Here is a 20,094-nt window from a genome sequence, read left to right as displayed (position 1 = left end):
GCCTGGGTAACTGGTACTTGTGTTTATCAAGGACAGAGATCCTGCCTCTGTGTCTGTGTCTGTGCATTCTCATTAGAGGTCTTCATATTTGGTGAAACTTACCAGCCTGTAAGCACAGTAACCCTTGAGTGTCCTGACAGTTTTAGTTACTGCCTTCTAATGGCATATTTGTAGGGCTGTACCATTCCCTGACCCTGCCGTCACAATTTTCTGCCTTCCGTTTTTGGAAGTGGCTTGGAAAGCATACGTTGAAAAGTGACAGTTTTGCCACTTTTTTTTTTTTTTTTTTTTGAGACGGAGTCTCGCTCTGTCGCCCAGGCTGGAGTGCCGTGGCCGAACCTCAGCTCACTGCAAGCTCTGCCTCCCAGGTTCACGCCATTCTCCTGCCTCAGCCTCCCGAGTGGCTGGGACTACAGGCGCCCGCCACCTCACCCGGCTAGTTTTTTGTATTTTTTTTTTAGTAGAGAAGGCGTTTCACCGTGTTAGCCAGGGTAGTCTCGATCTCCTGACCTCGTGATCCGCCCGTCTCAGCCTCCCAAAGTGCTGGGATTACAGGCTTGAGCCACCGTGCCCGGCCCGTTTTGCCACTTTTATTGATGAAAAGCTGGCATCAGCCCACTTGGTCTAGCAAGCAATGGGCCTGGAGTCCTGCCTCTGCAAGTTGTGGGCAGAAGGGCTCGAATGCCCCCTGGTGAGACAGGGCAGATGCTTAGCTACCTCCTGAGCCTCATCAGATCTTAGGTGGCACATCAGCTGAGGCAGGTGTGGACCTCCTCTCCCTCTGCACAGCTCTAGGCACTTCCCTCCCCAGGGTGCCCGTTTGGTTTAGGAGGACCTAATCTCTGCCAGGTTCAGTGGCCTCTGTAAAATAGGGATCCTGCTGAGTGTCTTCATCACATCATATTATGTCATCTAACATCTCCATGTGACTCAACTCTTTTTGTTGTTATGTAGCTTTATTGCAGCATTAACTGACTAACATACCTTACAGTCTATTCATGCATAACATGAAATCACTAGGGTAAGCTGGTCCATCCTTTTCTTATTTATGTTTGTGACTCAGCTTCTTAAATTGGGTATGAAAAGCGCTAATGGTAAAAGATTAGGTTGATAACTTTGTCTTAAATTGGGGAACTTGTTTCTCATAAGATACTACCATATGAGTGAAAAAGAAGCCACAGAGTGGAAAAAATGTGTGCAAAAGCATCCGTTGTCACATTTTGAAATTATATCTAAAATATAAAAAGAGCACCTATAGATCAATAAGAAAAGACAGAGCCCTCTAATAGAAAAATGGGCAGGAATCTTAACTAGACACTTCACGGAAGAAGATATTGAACTTACTGAAAGTATTAATAAGCATATGAAAGGGTGTTCAACCTTGTAAGTCATGAGTAAAATGCAGAATTTAACCACAGCGAGATGCCATTATATCCACACCTAAATGGTTAGAATAAAAGACGGACAGTACTAAGTGCTGAAAGGTTGTAGAGCAGTAGGAAGTGTCGTGCATTGCTGATAAGATTGTACATTTGTACAATGACTTTTGAAAATGATTTGACAGCATCTACTAAAGTTTAGAACAAGGTATATCTTCTGCTCAGTAATTTTGTTCATAGTGGTATGCCCAACAAAAATATGTACCTTTGCACACCAAAAGACTGTCTGAAAATGCTCATAGCAGCCTATTTACAAAAGCCCCAAACTGGACACAACTCAGATATCAGCCCCGAGAATGGACGAATGGCGGGACAGTCATACCGTGGAATACTATACAGAAATAAATAAATGTATTACGTGACTGAATCTCACAAACATGTTGGCCAAAAGACAAATCTGACAGAGGATATGCTATATGATTCCATTTATAAAAAACTTAGAAACAGGCGCATTTACTCTCTGGTGTCAAGGGCAGAGCCTGACTGGCATCCTGGGGCATGGAACCTTTTGATGTGGTCTGCACAAGTCAGCCTCTGGGGCAGAGAATGTGTGGGGACGGTGAAGAGAGGGAGGGGAAAGTCAGCAGCGTCCCCGTGCCCCTGCCCTGTCCACATTGGTGGAAATCTTTATTTGAAGCAAAATGCTCAGAAATAGAATCATCTATATTCTTTCCAACCTCAACTCTTTTTAAATGATTCACTTGATGTAGTTGTGGCATTTCCTAGCCAGATTGGAAACCATGCAGAAGCTTCCAGATGTTGAACGGAAGCCATTAGCTTCACTCCGAGCTTTGGTGTTGCAGCTACAGCCGGTATCTGGGGCAGTCACAGCCACTTTCTGGGTCTAGGAGGGAGACGGCAGATCTGGAGCTCGATCTGGAGCTCGATCTTCCTAATTCTAAGCCTGTGTCCTGCAGCACATAGCAGGTGCCCATAAAAGCAACTGAGTGTTGGAGCTAGGCTTTACAATTGCTGTGAGGATTGAATCAGGTAATACACACAGAGGCCTGAAGAGCAGTGCCTGGTGCATGACTGCATGAGATATTAACAAACAGTTCAGGCTGATGGCTAAGCAGTGCAGGAAGACACAAAGATTATAAAATATGGTCTTACTTTTGCTGGATTTTAAAGGAAAACTAGAAAGAATGGGAGTTTTCTCTTGAGAGAAAGCCTGTGCAGTCTAGATGATAATTGAGTAAGTAGTTAGGTGCTCCTTCCTTCTGCTCCCATAGCAACTGCCTGATGCGTGGTGCCATAATAGACCTTAACGCCCTGGTCACTCAGCTCCTTCCGACTTTCTAAACCGGCTCATCCCATGTGCCCTGTACTACTCACCCACCCAACTGTGGAGTGGGGGCTCCCCACAAGGAAGCACTGGGTTTGCACCCTGGAGGTTGAATTCTTGGGTAAGTGAGACAGCTAGGACTGCCCCAGGGACAACCACAATGTACCTGTGCAACAGAAAGTCCTTGATGATTTGTGATCTCACTTGGTCTGTTTCAGGCAGTTGATGGCCAGTACTCATGTAATAACCTCATGAAAGGGCAGCAGGCAGGGTGGTTTGTACTGTATACAGGGTGGTTTGTACTGTATACAGTGTGCATAGTCCATCTGCGGGTTTTCCCGTTTGGAAGGATGAATATGAGATGAGTAACTCTTGAGATAGTCTCTGGAGATGCATCCTGTGTGCCTCAAGGCATATAGGTTAGTTCATCTTAATTGATGAGGAAAGTATTGCCTTTGTTCAAAGTCAGTTATGCAATGTCCAGGGCAAGGAACATGTACGGTATGTCTTTTATATAAAAGATGACAAGATTTCAAATAGAACAAAATTAAGTTACGTTTCTCAGTATATTAATCCAGTCACACGGTGGCAAGAGATTTGAAATAAATAAACCAGATCTGTTCATAATTAGCAAAAGCATTCCATCAGAAGCCTGAGCACATCAGAGGAATGCAACGTGGCAGCATGGAAGGAAATTCTTGCAGACTGGGGATTGAATCCTGGCTTCACCCCAGCAAGCTGTGCAGCCTGCAGAAAACCAGTCCATCTTCGGGAGCCTCAGTTTCCCCCTGGACTGGGGTGCTGAGAGATGACCAGCAAATGCCTGTGTGTAGGAGGCAGCTGGGGGACTGGCAGAATCCCTTTCCTACTTTCCTTTGAATCATGTTGCCCAGGGCTTTAGGAATAAGGGAAAAGAGGCTCCTTTAGCTATTTGTTCGGCATGGAACTTGACTTTGTTGGAGACACAAATGAAAGTACAGAGCCACTTATCTCCGATTTTTTGCGTTGAGAAATGGCAAAGCTCTTGGTGAGAGATTAATGCCCACTCGAGGAAAGGGTCTGATAGAAGCTCCACAGGATGAAGACGGCTCACATAAATGGTACTTTTTATCTGTATTCATCTCCACTCAACTGCATTTTTAATTTTTAGAAAAAGAGTCTGAATGACACGTTGTTAGAATTTGTAATCGAATGTGAAGCTGGAAACTGTGATGTTCCCGTCAGTGGCTTTTGCTTCCAGTACACTGTGGAAGAACCACTGCCTCACCCTTTGTCGGTGTCCCTGAGGAGCCGGTGCTGAGCCGAGCAGCCTGGAGCATTGCTCACAGGGACCTGGGCTGCGTAGACGTGCGGCCTAGACTCAGAGCAGGACCAGGTGATACCAGGCAGACGGGCTTGTGCCCCGAAAAGGCTGATTAGTGCCACTGGCTCCGCAGGCAGCGCGATTAAAAGTAAGAGGGAAATTGAGGTTTTGCAGGGACAAGGTCTTCATTCAATTGTAGGCTATTGCAGGGAACTTTTCTAACAAGACAAATCTCCATGACTCTGGAGCCTTTTCTGACATTGGATGGATGAGTGCTATGGCAGGAGTTCTGGCTGGAGGAAAGTGCAGGCCTCCACAATTGAGAAGAGAAAAGAGAACTATCAAAAAGAGTCCTAAAGTACCTTCCAGCTTTTTGTCATGACTGAAATTTCTCTCAGAATCATGGAAAAGAACTTGTATTCTTACTGACTTTTAGAGAGAGCTTCTTATTGCTATATGGCAGAGAAAACAAGGGCTGCCATTTCTGGGGTCAGAAAGCTTTATTCAGGACAAGTGAAACTGGAGCAATTATTTCTTACTGAGAATTGAAAGAAAAGATGTGGTGATCTGTGTTAGAGGAGCAGTGAAGGAGTCACCGTCAGGTGTGATGATGCCTGTCTGTCTTCTGTGTGGTAGGTGCCCTGGAGAATTCAAAGAAAAGTAACGTTCTGGTTAGGAGACAAAGCTAACATAAGTAGAAAAATTAGGCCACTGCAGCCTCTTTGCTGAGAAATCTCACGGACTTCTCCCTGTCTAACACTGGGGTCCCAACATTTTTGCATGATATAAAACATGGCCTGCCTTTCACACGTTAAATGACAGTGCCCTTCCCAACCCCATCACCCTTTTTAAAGTTTTTCTATTGTAGTAAGAAAAATAATATGTCATATGCTTAAAAATATATAGTAAGGCTTGTGCGATACATGTATATCACATAAAATTGTGTATGCATATAAAGTATATGATATGTGCCGGGTGCGGTGGCTCAAGCCTGTAATCCCAGCACTTTAGGAGGCCGAGACGGGCGGATCACGAGGTCAGGAGTTCGAGACCATCCTGGCTAACACAGTGAAACCCCATCTCTACTAAAAAAATACAAAAAGCTAGCCGGGCAAGGTGGCGGGTGCCTGTAGTCCCAGCTACTTGGGAGGCTGAGGCAGGAGAATGGCGTAAACCTGGGAGGCGGAGCTTGCAGTGAGCTGAGATCCGGCCACTGCACTCCAGCCAGGGCGACAGAGCGAGACTCCGTCTCAAAAAAAAAAAAAGTATGTGATATGTATAGTATATAGATATGTATGTATCCACACGTGATATATACATATATGTTTTATACATATAAGATACACATGTGGTGTGTATATATCACATAAAATTTGTCATTTTAACCATTTTTATTTTTTTATTTTTTATTTTTATTTTTTTTAAAAAATATATATATTTGTTCCGGCTTCTTTCATTCAGCATAATTATGATGAGATTCATCCATGTGGTAGCATACATCAGTAATTCATTCCTGTTATTACTGAGTAGTATTCCATGGTTTGAATATGACACCATTTTTTTGGACATACATTCACCTGTTGATGGATATTTGAATTGTTTCCAGTTTTTGACCATCAAGACTAAGACTACAGTAAACACTGTGTTCAATTCTTTGTGTTACCTTATGCTTTAATTTCTCTTGGGTAAATACTTCAAAGTGGAATGGTGGGTTCATATTGGTGGGTGTGTGGATCATGTTTTTAAAAACTGCCACGCTGTTTTACAGAATGGTTACACAATTTTGCACTCCCACCAGCAGTGCTTGAAAGTTCCTGTTCCTTCATCTCCTTGTCAACATTCACTTTAGTCAGTGTTTTTGCTTTTACACATTTGAAGGTAGATGGTGAAATGTCATTGTGGTTTTACTCCACGTTTCCCTAATGGCTAGTGGTATTTGACCATCATTTCTTGTACACATTTGCCAGTGTTATATCTTCTTTGTTGAAGTGTCCGTTTAAAATATTTCCCATTTTAATTGGGTTGTTTGTTTACTTGTTGAATTTTGAGAATTAAAAAATATATATATATTCTAGATATTAGTCTTTTATCGCATAGATGATTTGGAAATATTTTCTCCCAGTTTGTGGCTTTTCTCTACTTTTACTTGACAGTGCCCTTTGAAAAACAGGAATTTGTAATTTTGATAAAGTCCAATTAATATGATTTTTTTGTTTTTATATATTATGTTTGTAGTGTTATATCTAAGAAAACCTTTAACTCAGGGTCAGAGATTTCTTCCTGTATTTTCTTTCAGAAGTTTTATAGTTATGTTTTACATTTAGGCCTATAATCCATTTGTATTAAATTTTGTATATGATTAGTGAACAGATCAAAGTAAAAGTTCTTTTGCATGTGAATATCCAACTGTTCCAGCACCATATGTGGAAAAGACTTCTCCTTCTGTATTAAACCACCATTGAATCTTTGCAAAAAAATCAATGGACCATAAATATATGGGTATATTTTTGGATTCTCCATTGATCAATTTATTCTGATGCAATATCACACTGTTTTTATTGCTGTTGCCGTGTAATAAATCTTGAAGTAAGATAATGTATATTCTCAAACTTTGTTCTTCTTTTACACAAGTTGTATTGGTTATTCTAGTCCTTTGCATTCTTATGTGATTTTTAGAATCAGTTTGTTAATTTCTACAAAAAGGAGTGCTGGGATTTATACAAAACATTCTTAGGAAAAATGAAAGAACACATAAATAATTGGAGCTATATACTGTGTTTATAGATCAGATGCTCCTATATTGTTAAAATGTTAATTTTTCCCAAATTAATTCATACATACCTCTCTGCCTCAAAAGAGTGCACCCTCTAGTTCCTGATGTTAATGGCCATGTATGTTATATTACATAGCCAAGGAACTTTGCAGGTGGATTTAGGTTATAAACCTTCATAAAGGGAGATTCTGGATTATCCAGATAGATTCAGTGTAATCACAAGGACCCTTAAAAATAAAGTGGAAGACAGAAGAGCCAGTTAGAGAACTGTGACAGGCGAAGAGGCAGGAGAGATTTGAAGTGTGAGAGGGACATTGCTGGCTTTGAAGATGGAGGAATGGAGGCATGAGGCTGGGAATGTGGGTGCCTCTGGAAGCTCAGCACAGCTTTTGGGTGACAGCCAGTAAGGAAACAGGGGCCTTAGTCTTACAGCTGCAGAGAACTGGGTTATGTCAACACCTGAATGAGCAGAGAAACATCCTCCCCTAGAGCCCCTTGACAGGAATGCAGCCCTGCCAACACTGTGGCTGTGGCTTCATGAGACTCTAAGCAGACGTTCGGCTGTAAGCCAGCATCCTCTGACCTAGGAAAACCATGATCTGATAAATAGGTGTTATTTCAAGCCGCTATGTTTATTTTTTATTATACTTTAAGTTCTAGGGTACATGTGCACAACGTGCAGGTTTGTTACATATGTATACATGTGCCATGTTGGTGTGCTGCACCCATTAACTCGTCATTTACATTAGGTATATCTCCTAATGCTTTCCCTTCCCTGTCCCCCATCCCGGGTGTGTGGTGTTCCCCACCCTGTGTCCAAGTGTTCTCATTGTTCAATTCCCACCTGTGAGTGAGAACATGCGGTGTTTGGTTTTCTGTTCTTGGCGATAGTTTGCTGAGAATGATGGTTTCCAGCTTCGTCTATGTCCCTGCAAAGGACATGAACTCATGCATTTTTATGGCTGCATAGTATTCCATGGTGTATATGTGCCACGTTTTCTTAATCCAGTCTATCATTGATGGACATTTGGGTTAGTTCCGAGTCTTTGCTATTGTGAACAGTGCTGTAATAAACGTACGTGTGCATGTGTCTTTATAGAAGCATGGTTTGTAATCCTTTGGGTATATACCCAGTAATAGGATGGCTGGGTCAAATGGTATTTCTAGTTCTAGATCCTTGAGGAGTCGCCACACTGTATTCCACAATGATTGAACTAGTTTACAGTCCCACCAACAGTGTAAAAGTGTTCCTATTTCTCCACATCCTCTCCAGCATCTGTTGTTTCCTGACTTTTTAATGATTGCCATTCTAACTGGTGTGAAATGATATCTCATTGTGGTTTTGATTTGCATTTCTCTGATGACCAGTGATGATGAGCATTTTTTCATATATCTGTTGGCTACATAAGTGCATAAGTGTCTTCTTTTGAGCAGTGTCTGTTCATATCCTTCGCCCACATTTTGATGAGGTGGTTTGATTTTTTTCTTATAAATTTAAGTTCTTTGTAGATTCTGGATATTAGCCCTTTGTCAGATGGGTAGTTTGCAAAAATTTTCTCCCATTCTGTAGGTTGCCTGTTTACTCTGATGGTAGTTTCTTTTGCTGTGCAGAAGCTCTTTAGTTTAATTAGATTCCATTTGTCAATTTTGGCTTTTGTTGCTGTTGCTTTTGGTGTTTTACACGTGAAGTCCTTGCTCATGCCTATGTCCTGAATGGTATTGCCTAGGTTTTCTTCTAGGGTTTTTATAGTTTTAGGTCTGACATTTAAGTCTTTAATCCATCTTGAATTAATTTTTATAAAAGGTGTAAGGAAGGGATCCAGTTTCAGCTTTCTACGTATGGCTAGCCAGTTTTCCCAGCACCATTTATTAAATAGGGAATCCTTTCCCCAATTCTTCAAAGTCAGGTTTGTCAAAGATCAGATGATTGTAGATGTGTGGTATTATTTCTGAGGGCTCTGTTCTGTTCCATTGGTCTATATCTCTGTTTTGGTACCAGTACCATGCTGTTTTGGTTACTGTAGCCTTGTAGTATAATTTGAAGTCAGGTAGCAAGATGCCTTCAGCTTTGTTCTTTTGGCTTAGGATTGTCTTGGCAATGCAGGTTCTTTTTTGGTTCCATATAAACTTTAAAGTAGTTTTATCCAATTCTGTGAAGAAAGTCATTGGTAGCTTGACGGGGATGGCATTGAATCTATAAATTACCTTGAGCAGTATGGCCGTTTTCATGATATTGATTCTTCCTATCCATGAGCATAGAATGTTCTTCCATTTGTTTGTGTCCTCTTTTATTTCATTGAGCAGTGGTTTGTAATTCTCCTTGAAGAGGTCCTTCATGTCCCTTGTAAGTTGGATTCCTAGGTATTTTATTTTCTTTGAAGCAATTGTGAATGGGAGTTCACTCGTGATTTGGCTGTCTGTTTGTCTGTTATTGGTGTATAAGAATGCTTGTGGCCGGGCGCGGTGGCTCAAACCTGTAATCCCAGCACTTTGGGAGGCCGAGACGGGCAGATCACGAGGTCAGGAGATTGAGACCATCCTGGCTAACACGGTGAAACCCCGTCTCTACTAAAAATACAAAAAACTAGCCGGGCGAAGTGGCGGTCGCCTGTAGTCCCAGCTACTCCGGAGGCTGAGGCAGGAGAATGGCGTAAACCCGGGAGGCGGAGCTTGCAGTGAGCTGAGATCTGGCCACTGCACTCTAGCCCGGGCGACAGAGCAAGACTCCGTCTCAAAAAAAAAAAAAAAAAAAAGAATGCTTGTGATTTTTGCACATTGATTTTGTATCCTGAGACTTTGAGGAAGTTGCTTATCAGCTTAAGGAGATTTTGGGCTGAGACGATGGGGTTTTCTAAATATACAGTCATGTCATCTGCAAACAGGGACAATTTGACTTCCTCTTTTCCTAATTGAATACCCTTTATTTCTTTCTCCTGCATGATTGCCCTGGCCAGAACTTCCAACACTATGTTGAACAGGAGTGGTGAGAGAGGGCATCCCTGTCTTGTGCTGGTTTTCAAAGGGAATGTCAAGCCACTATGTTTATGATCATTTGTTATGGCAGCTGTTGAAAACAAGTCCACATTTTTATATCTGTAGAATCTATAGTCATGCCACCGATCTTATTCTTGATATTGGCAATTTTGTTTTCTCACTTGCTCTATTCAGATAGGCTAAAAGTTGACTGATCTTACTGAGCTTTTGAAAGAACGAGGTTTTGGTATCTTTGCTTTTCTCTAACTTTTTTTTCCATTTTCTATTTCATTGATTTCTGCTCCAGTCTTTATTGTTTCTTTTCTTCTACTTATTTTGGGTTTCATTTGCTCTAACCAGTAAGGAAAAAAATAACCAGAGCATTTAAACAAAAACTTTATGAAAGAAGATATATGGATGGCAAATAAGTAAAAGATGCTGAATGTCAGCTCGGCGTGGTAGCTCATGCCTGTAATTCCAGTACTTTGGGAGGCCAAGGTGGGCTCGAGGTCAGGAGTTCGTGACCAGCGTGGCCAACATGGTAAAACCCCGTCTCTACTGAAAATACAAAAATTAGCTGGGCAGGGTGGTACACACTTGTAATCCCAGCTACTTGGGAGGCAAAGGCAGGAGCATCGCTTGAACCTGGTAGATGGAGGTTGCAGTGAGCTGAGATTGCAGCACTGTGCTCCAGCCTGGGCCACAGAGTGAGACTCCATCTCAAAAAAATAAAAATAAAAATAAAACGGATGCTCAATATCATTAATCATGAGAGAAATGCAATTGGAAACCACAATAAGATCCCACTACACATCCATTATAATGTCTAAAATCAGAAAGGCTGATCAAGTTTTGGTGAAGATGTAAGAACTGGAATTCTCATACACTGCTGGTGGGATTGTAAAATGATGAAATTATTTTGGAAAATAGTTTTGCAGTTGCCTGAAGCGTAAATGTTTCATATAACATTGCATAGTATTAATCTATCATATATCCAAACATCTCATTCCCTAGGTATTAGCCAAGGAAACTGAAAGCATATGTACATACAAAGACTTGTATATGAATGTTCACAGCATGTTTATTTGAAATAGCCGACACTGGAAACAATCCACATGTCCATTAATAGGTGAATGATATGTACATGGTAATATATCCACACACTAGCATACTACTGCACGTTAAAAAGGGATGAACTACTGACTCACACACCAACAGTGAAGGATCTTTTTTTTTTTTTTTTTGAGACGGAGTTTCACTCTTGTTGCCCAGGCTGGAGTGCAATGGTGCGATCTCAGCTCACCGCAACCTCCACCTCCCATGTTCAAGCGATTCTCCTGCCTCAGCCTCCCAAGCAGCTGGGATTACAGGCATGCGCCACCACATCTGGCTAATTTTGTGTTTTTATTAGAGACAGGGTTTCTCCATGTTGGTCAGGATGGTCTCGAACTCCCAATCTCAGGTGATCTGCCCACTTGGGCCTGCCAAAGTGATGGGATTACAGGCGTGAGCCACCGCGCCTGGCCAACAGTGAAGGATCTTAACATGGTTAGGCTGAATATTGATTGTTTTTGTCTGGATGATCTGTCTATTGAGAAATAGTCAGACAAAAAAACACAACTGGCTGGGTGTGGTGGCATGTGCCTGTAATCCAAGCACTTTGGGAGGTGGAGGTAGGCAGATCACTTGAGACCAGGAGTTTGATACCAGCCTGGCCAACATAGCGAAACCTTGTCTCTACTAAAAATGCAAAAAATTAACTGGTGTGATGGCGTGCACCTGTAATCCCAGCTGCTTGGGAGGCTGAGGCTCCCCAGCTTGGGCCCGGGAGGTGGAGGTTGCAGTGAGTCAAACTGCAGCCCAACCTGGGCGACTGAGCAAAACTATGTCTCAAGAAAACCCCCAAAACAACAACAACAAAAGCAATGGTGTAATTTACAGAAAACCTGCATTTATAGAAAATGTAAACCAATCTATAGTGAAAGAAAAGAGAAGAATGGCTTACTGAGAGTGTGGGGGTTGACAAGAGGAGCTAGAGGAGGTACAAGAGCGTAGGCATAAATAAACTCCTAGGGTCAATGGCCGTGTTCGTTATCTTGATTACAGTGTTGGTTTCATGAGTATACGTATATCCAAATAGAAATTATATGTATTTTAAATATATGCAGTTTGTTGTATGACAATTATTCTTGATAAAGAAAAAGGCAACCAGAAGATTAAAAAAAAGAATTGGTGTGTTAACAGTGGAACTATATCTCCATGTCTGTTTACTTATTTGCAGGATGGATTGCTATTCTGGGTGCCATCTGGTTGCTAATTTTAGCTGATATTCATGATTTTGAGATAATTCTACACAGAGTGGAATGGGCAACACTTCTGTTTTTTGCAGCGCTCTTTGTTCTGATGGAGGTAAGATTTTAGAACTTTTGCCATATGGCATTTTACCTGATTTTGTCTTTCATATTTTGTTTGGTGAATGAAGAAAGGCTACATCTATAACTCTTTCCTCGTATTATCTAAGTGGAAAACAATGGAGGTTGTAATTGGACTATTTTAAGTTAACCAGCTTTACCTTAGCCACTAGGAGATTTCTGGTAGCACTGCTTATTTTTTTTCATGAATTATCTTTGTGATTTGTAAACTCATTCTAATTTCATTTTCTATCAAATATAATTTGTTGTAAGTTGAGTCTGGAGCTAAATTACTTAAAACAGCAAGTTTACGAGGTAGTGTGACCTGGATCTGGTTCATTTTGTGTAATATTTGAGTACAATTTCTGTTATCATGGAAAAGACTACATCAGTAATATGTATGGTTTCCGTTACAATTGTTACAAAATTACTCACAATACTTTTAAATCTTGAGACTTCATTAACAAACTCGTGTCCTCCTCAAACAGAAAGATTTACTAACACAGAAAGATAATACTCCTCAGACTATTCCCCCAGCACCACTTCTTTGCATTTCTTCAGTTTAACATGTAATGTGCTTTTGTTTTCATTAAGCTAGAAATATTTTCTAATTTTCCATATAATTTCTTTGTTTGACTTATGGGTTATTTCAAAGTATGTTTTGAAGGTTCCAGCTATTCGTGGATTGCCCGTGTTTCTTTATGTTTTTGACTTATTTAATTCAGTTGTGGTCACAGGACATACGTTGCACAATTGCAGTCCGTTTAATTTTTTTAAGACTTGTTTTATGGTCTAGCATTTGATCTGTCTTGGAGAATATTCTACTTGTGATATGTATTCTGCTGCTGTTCTCTGGAGTGTTCTGTGAGTGTCAGATTTGTCCTGCTTGTTAACCGTTCTGTTTTTTTCTTGCACATTACCTCTGATATTCTGTGAAACTGTTCTTTCAGTGATTGAAAGAAGGGTATTGCAGTCTTCAACGATTTTGTTGGATTGGGTACTTTTCCTTTCAAGTGTGTCAGCTTTTGCTTCATGTATCTTGAGGATCGGTTGTTAAGTGTATATACTTTTATAATTATTACATCATCCAAATGAATTGAACTTTATCATTACTAAATGTCTCTTTTTCTCTGGTAATATTTTTGTCTTAGGGTCTATTTGCCTGATACTGGTATAACCACTTCGGCCCACTTTTATTAACTGTTTGCATGAGTCATCATTTTAAAAATGACGAAATCTAGCCTGACAATTTCTACATTTTAACTGAAATGTTCAATCCACTCACATTTAGTACAGTTACTCATATGCTTGGCTTTGTGTCTGCTACTTTGCTATTTTCACTATATCTCGTATCTTTTTTCCTCTCTTTATCTTTTACTGCTTTCTTACTGTGTTAATTTATATTTTCTTGTATACATTTAAATTATCTTCTTTGTTTCTTTTTTTAAAAAACTGTGTTTTTGAGTTATTTTATTATTGATTGCTCCAAGGGTTAAACTGTACATCTCAGTTTAATACGATCTGTACTGGATTAATACTAACTTATTTCGTGGAAAATACAGACGTCATGTTCCAGTATAGCTCCATTTGTCCTCCCTTGTTTGTGCTTTGATGGTCACATATGTTATACTTCTACTTTATATGCCTAACGTATATAATCGTTTTATCATTTCAATTATTTTATGCAATGTATTTTATATTAAAGAGAAAAAAGGAAAATGATAAAAAAGACATACAGTTGACCCTTGAACAACATGGATTTGAACTGCATTGGGTCCACTAATATGGAGATCTTTTTCAATAAATGTCTGGGAAATTTTTTTGGAGATTTGTGCCAATTTGAAAAAACTCACAGATGAACTGCATAGCTTAGAAATACTGAAAAAAATTAAGTCAAAGTTAGGTATGTCACAGAGACCAATGGAACAGAATAGAGAGCCCAGAAATAAGGCCGTACAGCTATGACCATCTGATCTTTGACAAAACTGACCAAAACAAGCAGTGGGGAAGGCACTGTCTACTCAATAAATGGTGCTGGGAGAACTGGCTACCCACATGCAGAAGATTGAAATCAGACCTCTTCCTTACACCATGTACAAAAATCAACTCAAGATGGATTAAAGACTTAAACCTAAACCCCAAACTATAAAACCCTGGGAGACAATCTAGGCAGTACCATTCTGTACATAGGCACGGGCAAAGATTTCATGATGAAGGTGCCAAAAGCAATTGCAACAAAAGCAAAAATTGACAAATGGGATCTATTAAACTAAAGAGCTTCTGCACAGCAAAAGGAGCCATCAACAGAGTAAACAGACAACGTACAGAGTGGGAAAAAATTTTTGCACACTATGCATCTCTGACAAAGGTCTAATAGGAACCAGTGTCTGTAAGGAACTTACGCAAATTTACAAGAAACAAAAAACCCAACAGTTGCATTAAAAAGTGAGGAAAGGACATGAACAGACACTTTCAAAAAAAGACATACATGTAGCCAATAAGAATATGATAAAAGCTCAGTATCACCAACCATTAGAGAAATGTAAATGAAAACTGTAATGCTATACCATCTCACACCAGTCATATAGCTATTATTAAAGACTCAACAAATAACACATGTTAATGAAGTTGCAGAGAAAAGGGATCACTCATACACTGCTGGTGGGAGTGTCAATTAGTTCAACCATTGTGGAAAGCAGTGTGGTGATTCCTTAAAGAGCTAAAAACTGAATTGCCATTTGACTCAGGAAATTCCATTGCTGGGTATATACCAAAAGGTATATAAATTCTTGTGCTGTGAAGATATATGCACATGTGTGTTAATTGCAGCATTATTCACAATAGCAAAGACATGGAATCGATCTAAATGTCCATCAATGGTAGACTGGATAAAGAAAAGTGGTACATACACACCATGGAACACTCTGCAGCCATTAAAAAGAATGAGATAATATCTTTTGCGGAAACATGGATGGAGCCAGAGGCCATTATCTTTAGCAAACTAATACAGGAACAGAAAAACAAATACCACATGTTTTCACTTATAAGTGGGAGCTGAATGAGGAGAACACATGGACCCAAAGAGGGGAACAGCAGACACTGGGGCCTGCTGGAGGATGAAAGTGGGATCGGTGGCTCAAGCCTGTAATCCCAGCACTTTGGGAGGCCGAGACGGGCGGATCACGAGGTCAGGAGATCGAGACCATCCTGGCTAACACGGTGAAACCCCGTCTCTACTAAAAATACAAAAACTAGCCGGGCGAGGTGGCGGGCGCCTGTAGTCTCAGCTACTCGGGAGGCTGAGGCAGGAGAATGGCGGAAACCCGGGAGGCGGAGCTTGCAGTGAGCTGAGATCCAGCCACTGCACTCCAGTCCGGGCGACAGAGCAAGACTCCGCCTCAAAAAAAAAAAAAAAAAAAAAAAAGAAAGTGGGAGGAGGGAGAGGTTCGGGAAAAATAAGTAATGGGGGCAATACCTGGGTGACAAAATAATCTGTACAACACACTCCTGTGACATGAGTCTACCTATGTAACAAACCTGCACATGTTCCCCTGAACTTAAAAGTTAAAAAAAATTGTCCTTTGAACCAGTTATTAAAAAAAATGATGGTGGGTTGTGAGTGGCCGGGGGTCAAAATAAGCACATGGGAGAGACACAGAAACACACACACACACACACACACACACACACACACACACACACACACATACACACCCCAAACAAAAAACCACAAAAGACAAGTCATGAATGCATACAATTTTTGTAGATACCAGTCTATGTTATTTACTCCTATAAAATATACACAAATCTATTATACAATATTGAAATTGATCAAAGCTTACACAAACACAGATAGTACATGGTACCATTCACAGCCAAGGGAAATGTAAACACATATAAAGATGCAGCATTCAATCATAACTGTGTGAAGTTAACTGTGGTACATACTATGCTACTGAAATAATTTCACAGCCACCTCCAGTTGCTCTTGCAGTGAGTGAGGATTTACTTAAGATGCCACGTGATGCTGATCATCTCCTCCTGAGTGGTTCATTCCTTCAGTAAATTGCCTATTGCAGTAAAACGTGATCTCTCAATTCCCATGTGTTTCTTGTGTTTAGTGCAATGCTGTAAACCTTGAATGACACGTGGGACCCATAGCAAGTGCCACTAGTGATGCTGGAGAAGCAGAGAAAAGTCGTAACATTACAGGAGAAAGTTGGATTGCTTGATATGTACCATAGATTGTGGTCTGCAGCTGCACTTGCCTAGTATTTCTGACAGATGATTCACCTTGTAAACAGATGATGTAAACTTATGGTATTGATAAATACAGTACTGTAAATGTATTTTTTCTTTCTTATGATTGTCTTAATAACATTTTCTTTTCTGTAGCTTACTTTATTGTAAGAATACAGTGTGTAAAACATATAACATACAAAATACGTGTTCCAGGAGTTTGAGACCAGTCTGGGTAACATAGTGAGACTTTGTCTCTATAAAAATATTAAAAAATTAGCTGGCACGGTGGTGCATGCCTGTAGTCCCAGCTACTTGGGAGGCTGATATGGGAGGAGCACTTGAACCTGGGAGGTTGAGACTGCAGCGAGTTGTGATTGTGCCACTGCACACCAGCCTGGATGACAGAGCAAGACTGTGTCTCAAAACAAAAGAAAATGAAATATGTGTTAATTGACTGTTTATGTTATTGGCAAGACTCCCAGTCAGTAGTAGGCTATTAGTAGTTAAGATTTGGGGGAGTCAAAATCTATACACATATTTTTGACTTTGTAGGGGGCTGGTGCCCTTAATACCCACATTGTTTGAGGGTCAGGTTGTGTGTATGTGTGTGTGTGTGTTTGTATGTATCTTTCCTACAATTCTTTACTTCTTTGTGTGGATTTAAGTTGCCACACAATGTCAGCCTGAAGAATTTCCTTTAGTATATCTTTTTTTTTTTTTTTTTTTGAGACAGAGTCTCGCTCTGCCGCCCAGGCTGGAGTGCAGTGGCGCGATCTCAGCTCACTGCAAGCTCCGCCTCCTGGGTTCACGCCATTCTCCTGCCTCAGCCTCACGAGTAGCTGGGACTACAGGCGCCCGCCACTATGCCTGGCTAATTTTTTTGTATTTTTAGTAGTGATGGGGTTTCACTGTGTTAGCCAGGATGGCCTCAATCTCCTGACCTCATGATCCGCCCGCCTCAGCCTCCCAAAGTGCTGGGATTACAGGCGTGAGCCACCACACCCGGCCCTTTAGTATATCTTGTAAAGCAAATCTGTTGGAAACAAATTCTCTCTTTGTTTATATGTGAATGCCTTTATTTTGTCTTTTTAAAATATAGCTTTTTTTCACTTATATAAGAATACTTGATAGTTTTTTTTTTTTCTTTCACCAGTCCAAATCTGTCATTCTGACTTTGGGTCTCCATTGCTTCTTATGAGAAATTAGCTGTTAATCATTGCTTTCCTCCTGTGCACATTGAGTCATTTTTCTGTTGCTGCTTTTGAGGCTTTACTTTGTTTTTCAGTAGTGTGACTATGATGCATCTAGGTGTGGATCTTTTTCTGTTTATCCTATTTATGTGTTTTTTGAAATTTTTAGCTTTTAAGATCTTTAGATTAATCTTGAAATTAATTTTGGGTATTTGGATAGTTTTTGGTTACTATTTTTCACATATATTGTTCTCTCTTTTTTAAAAAAAATATTATTATCTTCCTTTTCTGGGATTCCTATTACAGACATGTTGGTTTGCTTGATTGTGTCCCATAGGTTTTGATACTTTATTCATTTTTCTTCTTTCTTTTTTCTTCTGTGTTCTTCAGATTGAATAATTTCTATTGATCTATTTTAATTTTTGATGTGTAATTATGTCATTTCACATATTCTATTGAGTCCCTCTAATAAATTTTTCATTTCACTTGTATTGTTCAGTTCCAGAATTTCCATTCTGTTGTCTTAAAAATAAATTTTATCTCCTATGATATTCTCTACTTAATGCATCATTGTCATCATTTTTCATTTTTTAAGGCATGATTCTTTAATTCTCTGAACATATTTAAAATTCTGCTCTGAAGTCTTCCCTAACTTCAGCATCCAGGCTCCCCTCACAGATAGTTACAATTGGCCGTTTTTACCCCAGAGCAGGGGTCACACTTTCCTTTATTTTTTGCATATCTTGTAATTTTTGTAAAAAAATTAGAAAGTTTAGGTAATGTATTTTAGCAACTATAGATGCTGATTTATCTCCCTGAATTTGTTATTGATTTCATTTATATGAAATAATTGTAAAATGTCCTCCTTTGACCCTAAAAACAATTTTTGTCTTAAGGTCAGTTTTGTCTGATGTTAGCACAGTTACTCCAGCTCTTTTGTTGTTGTTGTTACTATTTATGTGGTCTTTGTCCATCTTTTTTCTTTCAACCTATCTGGGTCTTTCAATCTAATGTGGCAGCAGTAAGCTCTTGTAGACAGCATAGAGTTGACATTTAAAAAATCCACTTAGCCCATATCTGCCCTTTAATTGGTATGTTTATTCCATTTACAGTTTATGTAAATACTAAGAAGGTAGTATTTATATCTGACATTTTTCTGTTTGTTTTTCTCCTTATCTTTAACTGTCTCTTTCCCTGGTCTCTCTGTTAAGGCATCTGTCTTTGCTGATATCACATACAACCTTCAGGCTTCACTAATTCCCAGCTGATTGCTCTATTTAAGTCTTAAGTTTTTAAGATAGTTTTAGGTTCACAGCAAAATTGAGAGGAAGGTAAAGAGATTTTCCATGTACTCCACCCCCACACATGCATAGCTTCCCCCATCATTAACTTCCTCCATCACAGTGGTACAGGTGTTACGATTTGTGAATCTAAATTGATGCATTATAGTCATCCAGAGTCCATAGTTTACATTAGTGCTCATTCTTGGTTCTTGGTGTCATACACCCTGTGGGTTTGGACAAAGGTGTAATGACGTGTATCCATCATTGTGGTATTGTACAGAGTAGTTCCTCTGCCCTAAAATTCCTCTATGCTCCACTTGTTCATCCCTTCTTCTCCCCCAGCCCCTGGAAATCATTGTTCTTATTCCCGTCTCCATAGTTTTGAATTTTCCAGAATGTCTTATAGTTGGAATAGTACACTATGTGGTCTTTTCACATTGGCCTCTTTCATTTAGGGGAATATGCATTTAACTTTCCTGGTCTTTTCATGGCTTAACAGCTCATTTTTTTTTAGCTCTGAATAACATTCCATTGTCTGGATGTACCACACTTATTTATTCACCCACCATGATTTCAGGACATCTTGGTTGCTTCCAAGTTCTGGCAATTTTAAATAAAGCTGCTACGAACATCTATGTGCAACTTTTTGTGTGGACGTAAATCTTCCAATCCTTTGGGATTTCCTTTGGGAAAAATGAAGGAGTGTGGCCAGATGATACTGCACCACCTAGAGCGCTCCAAAGTTGCTGAAGTCCTCAGCATATATTCCAGGAGCTTATGGAATCAATCGGGACTGTTCTTGTGTGTCTTTACTACCCAATACCTAGCACCTCCTCATGTAATTGTGGGTATGAGAGTAATCATGATTCTTTGAGGAGAACTATATGATGTTTATCTTCTTGGCTATTTTATTTATACATCATGTTTGATTCTTTAATTTTTTTTCTGTATATCTTCTTCATAGTTTATTTCATGCTCCCTAATTGCCTCTTAATATTTTTTTCTTTTCTCCATACCAACCTAGGCAATTAGGGGAACCAAACTGAGCATATTGATTCAGTTACCTTGACACTGGGAAAGGCTATTTTGTCTCACTTCTCATTGTATTCATTGTTATACGGCAATATCCTAATGATAAGTATCAGGCAGTTTCAGCATGTGAGCACTAATCTGGGAGAATTTGTCCTGCTGCTTC

At 39.9% G+C, this 20,094-nt stretch overlaps 1 protein-coding gene across 2 annotated transcripts in view; it reads left to right on the top strand.

Moving 5' to 3' along the window:
• OCA2 (OCA2 melanosomal transmembrane protein) overlaps positions 1 to 20,094 on the top strand; it is a 342,859-nt gene that overhangs the window by 159,596 nt on the left and 163,169 nt on the right. For both annotated transcript variants that reach the window (XM_026447197.1, XM_026447196.1), the window contains one exon: positions 12,055 to 12,182. In XM_026447197.1, coding sequence (XP_026302982.1) covers positions 12,055 to 12,182 — 128 coding nt within the window. The remainder of the gene's footprint in view (positions 1 to 12,054; positions 12,183 to 20,094) is intronic.

This window comes from Piliocolobus tephrosceles, chromosome 6 (assembly GCF_002776525.5).
Source record: "Piliocolobus tephrosceles isolate RC106 chromosome 6, ASM277652v3, whole genome shotgun sequence".
Lineage (NCBI taxonomy): Eukaryota > Metazoa > Chordata > Mammalia > Primates > Cercopithecidae > Piliocolobus > Piliocolobus tephrosceles.
The sequence above is the reverse complement of the archived record's forward strand: the minus strand, read 5'-3'. Positions and strand labels throughout refer to the sequence as shown.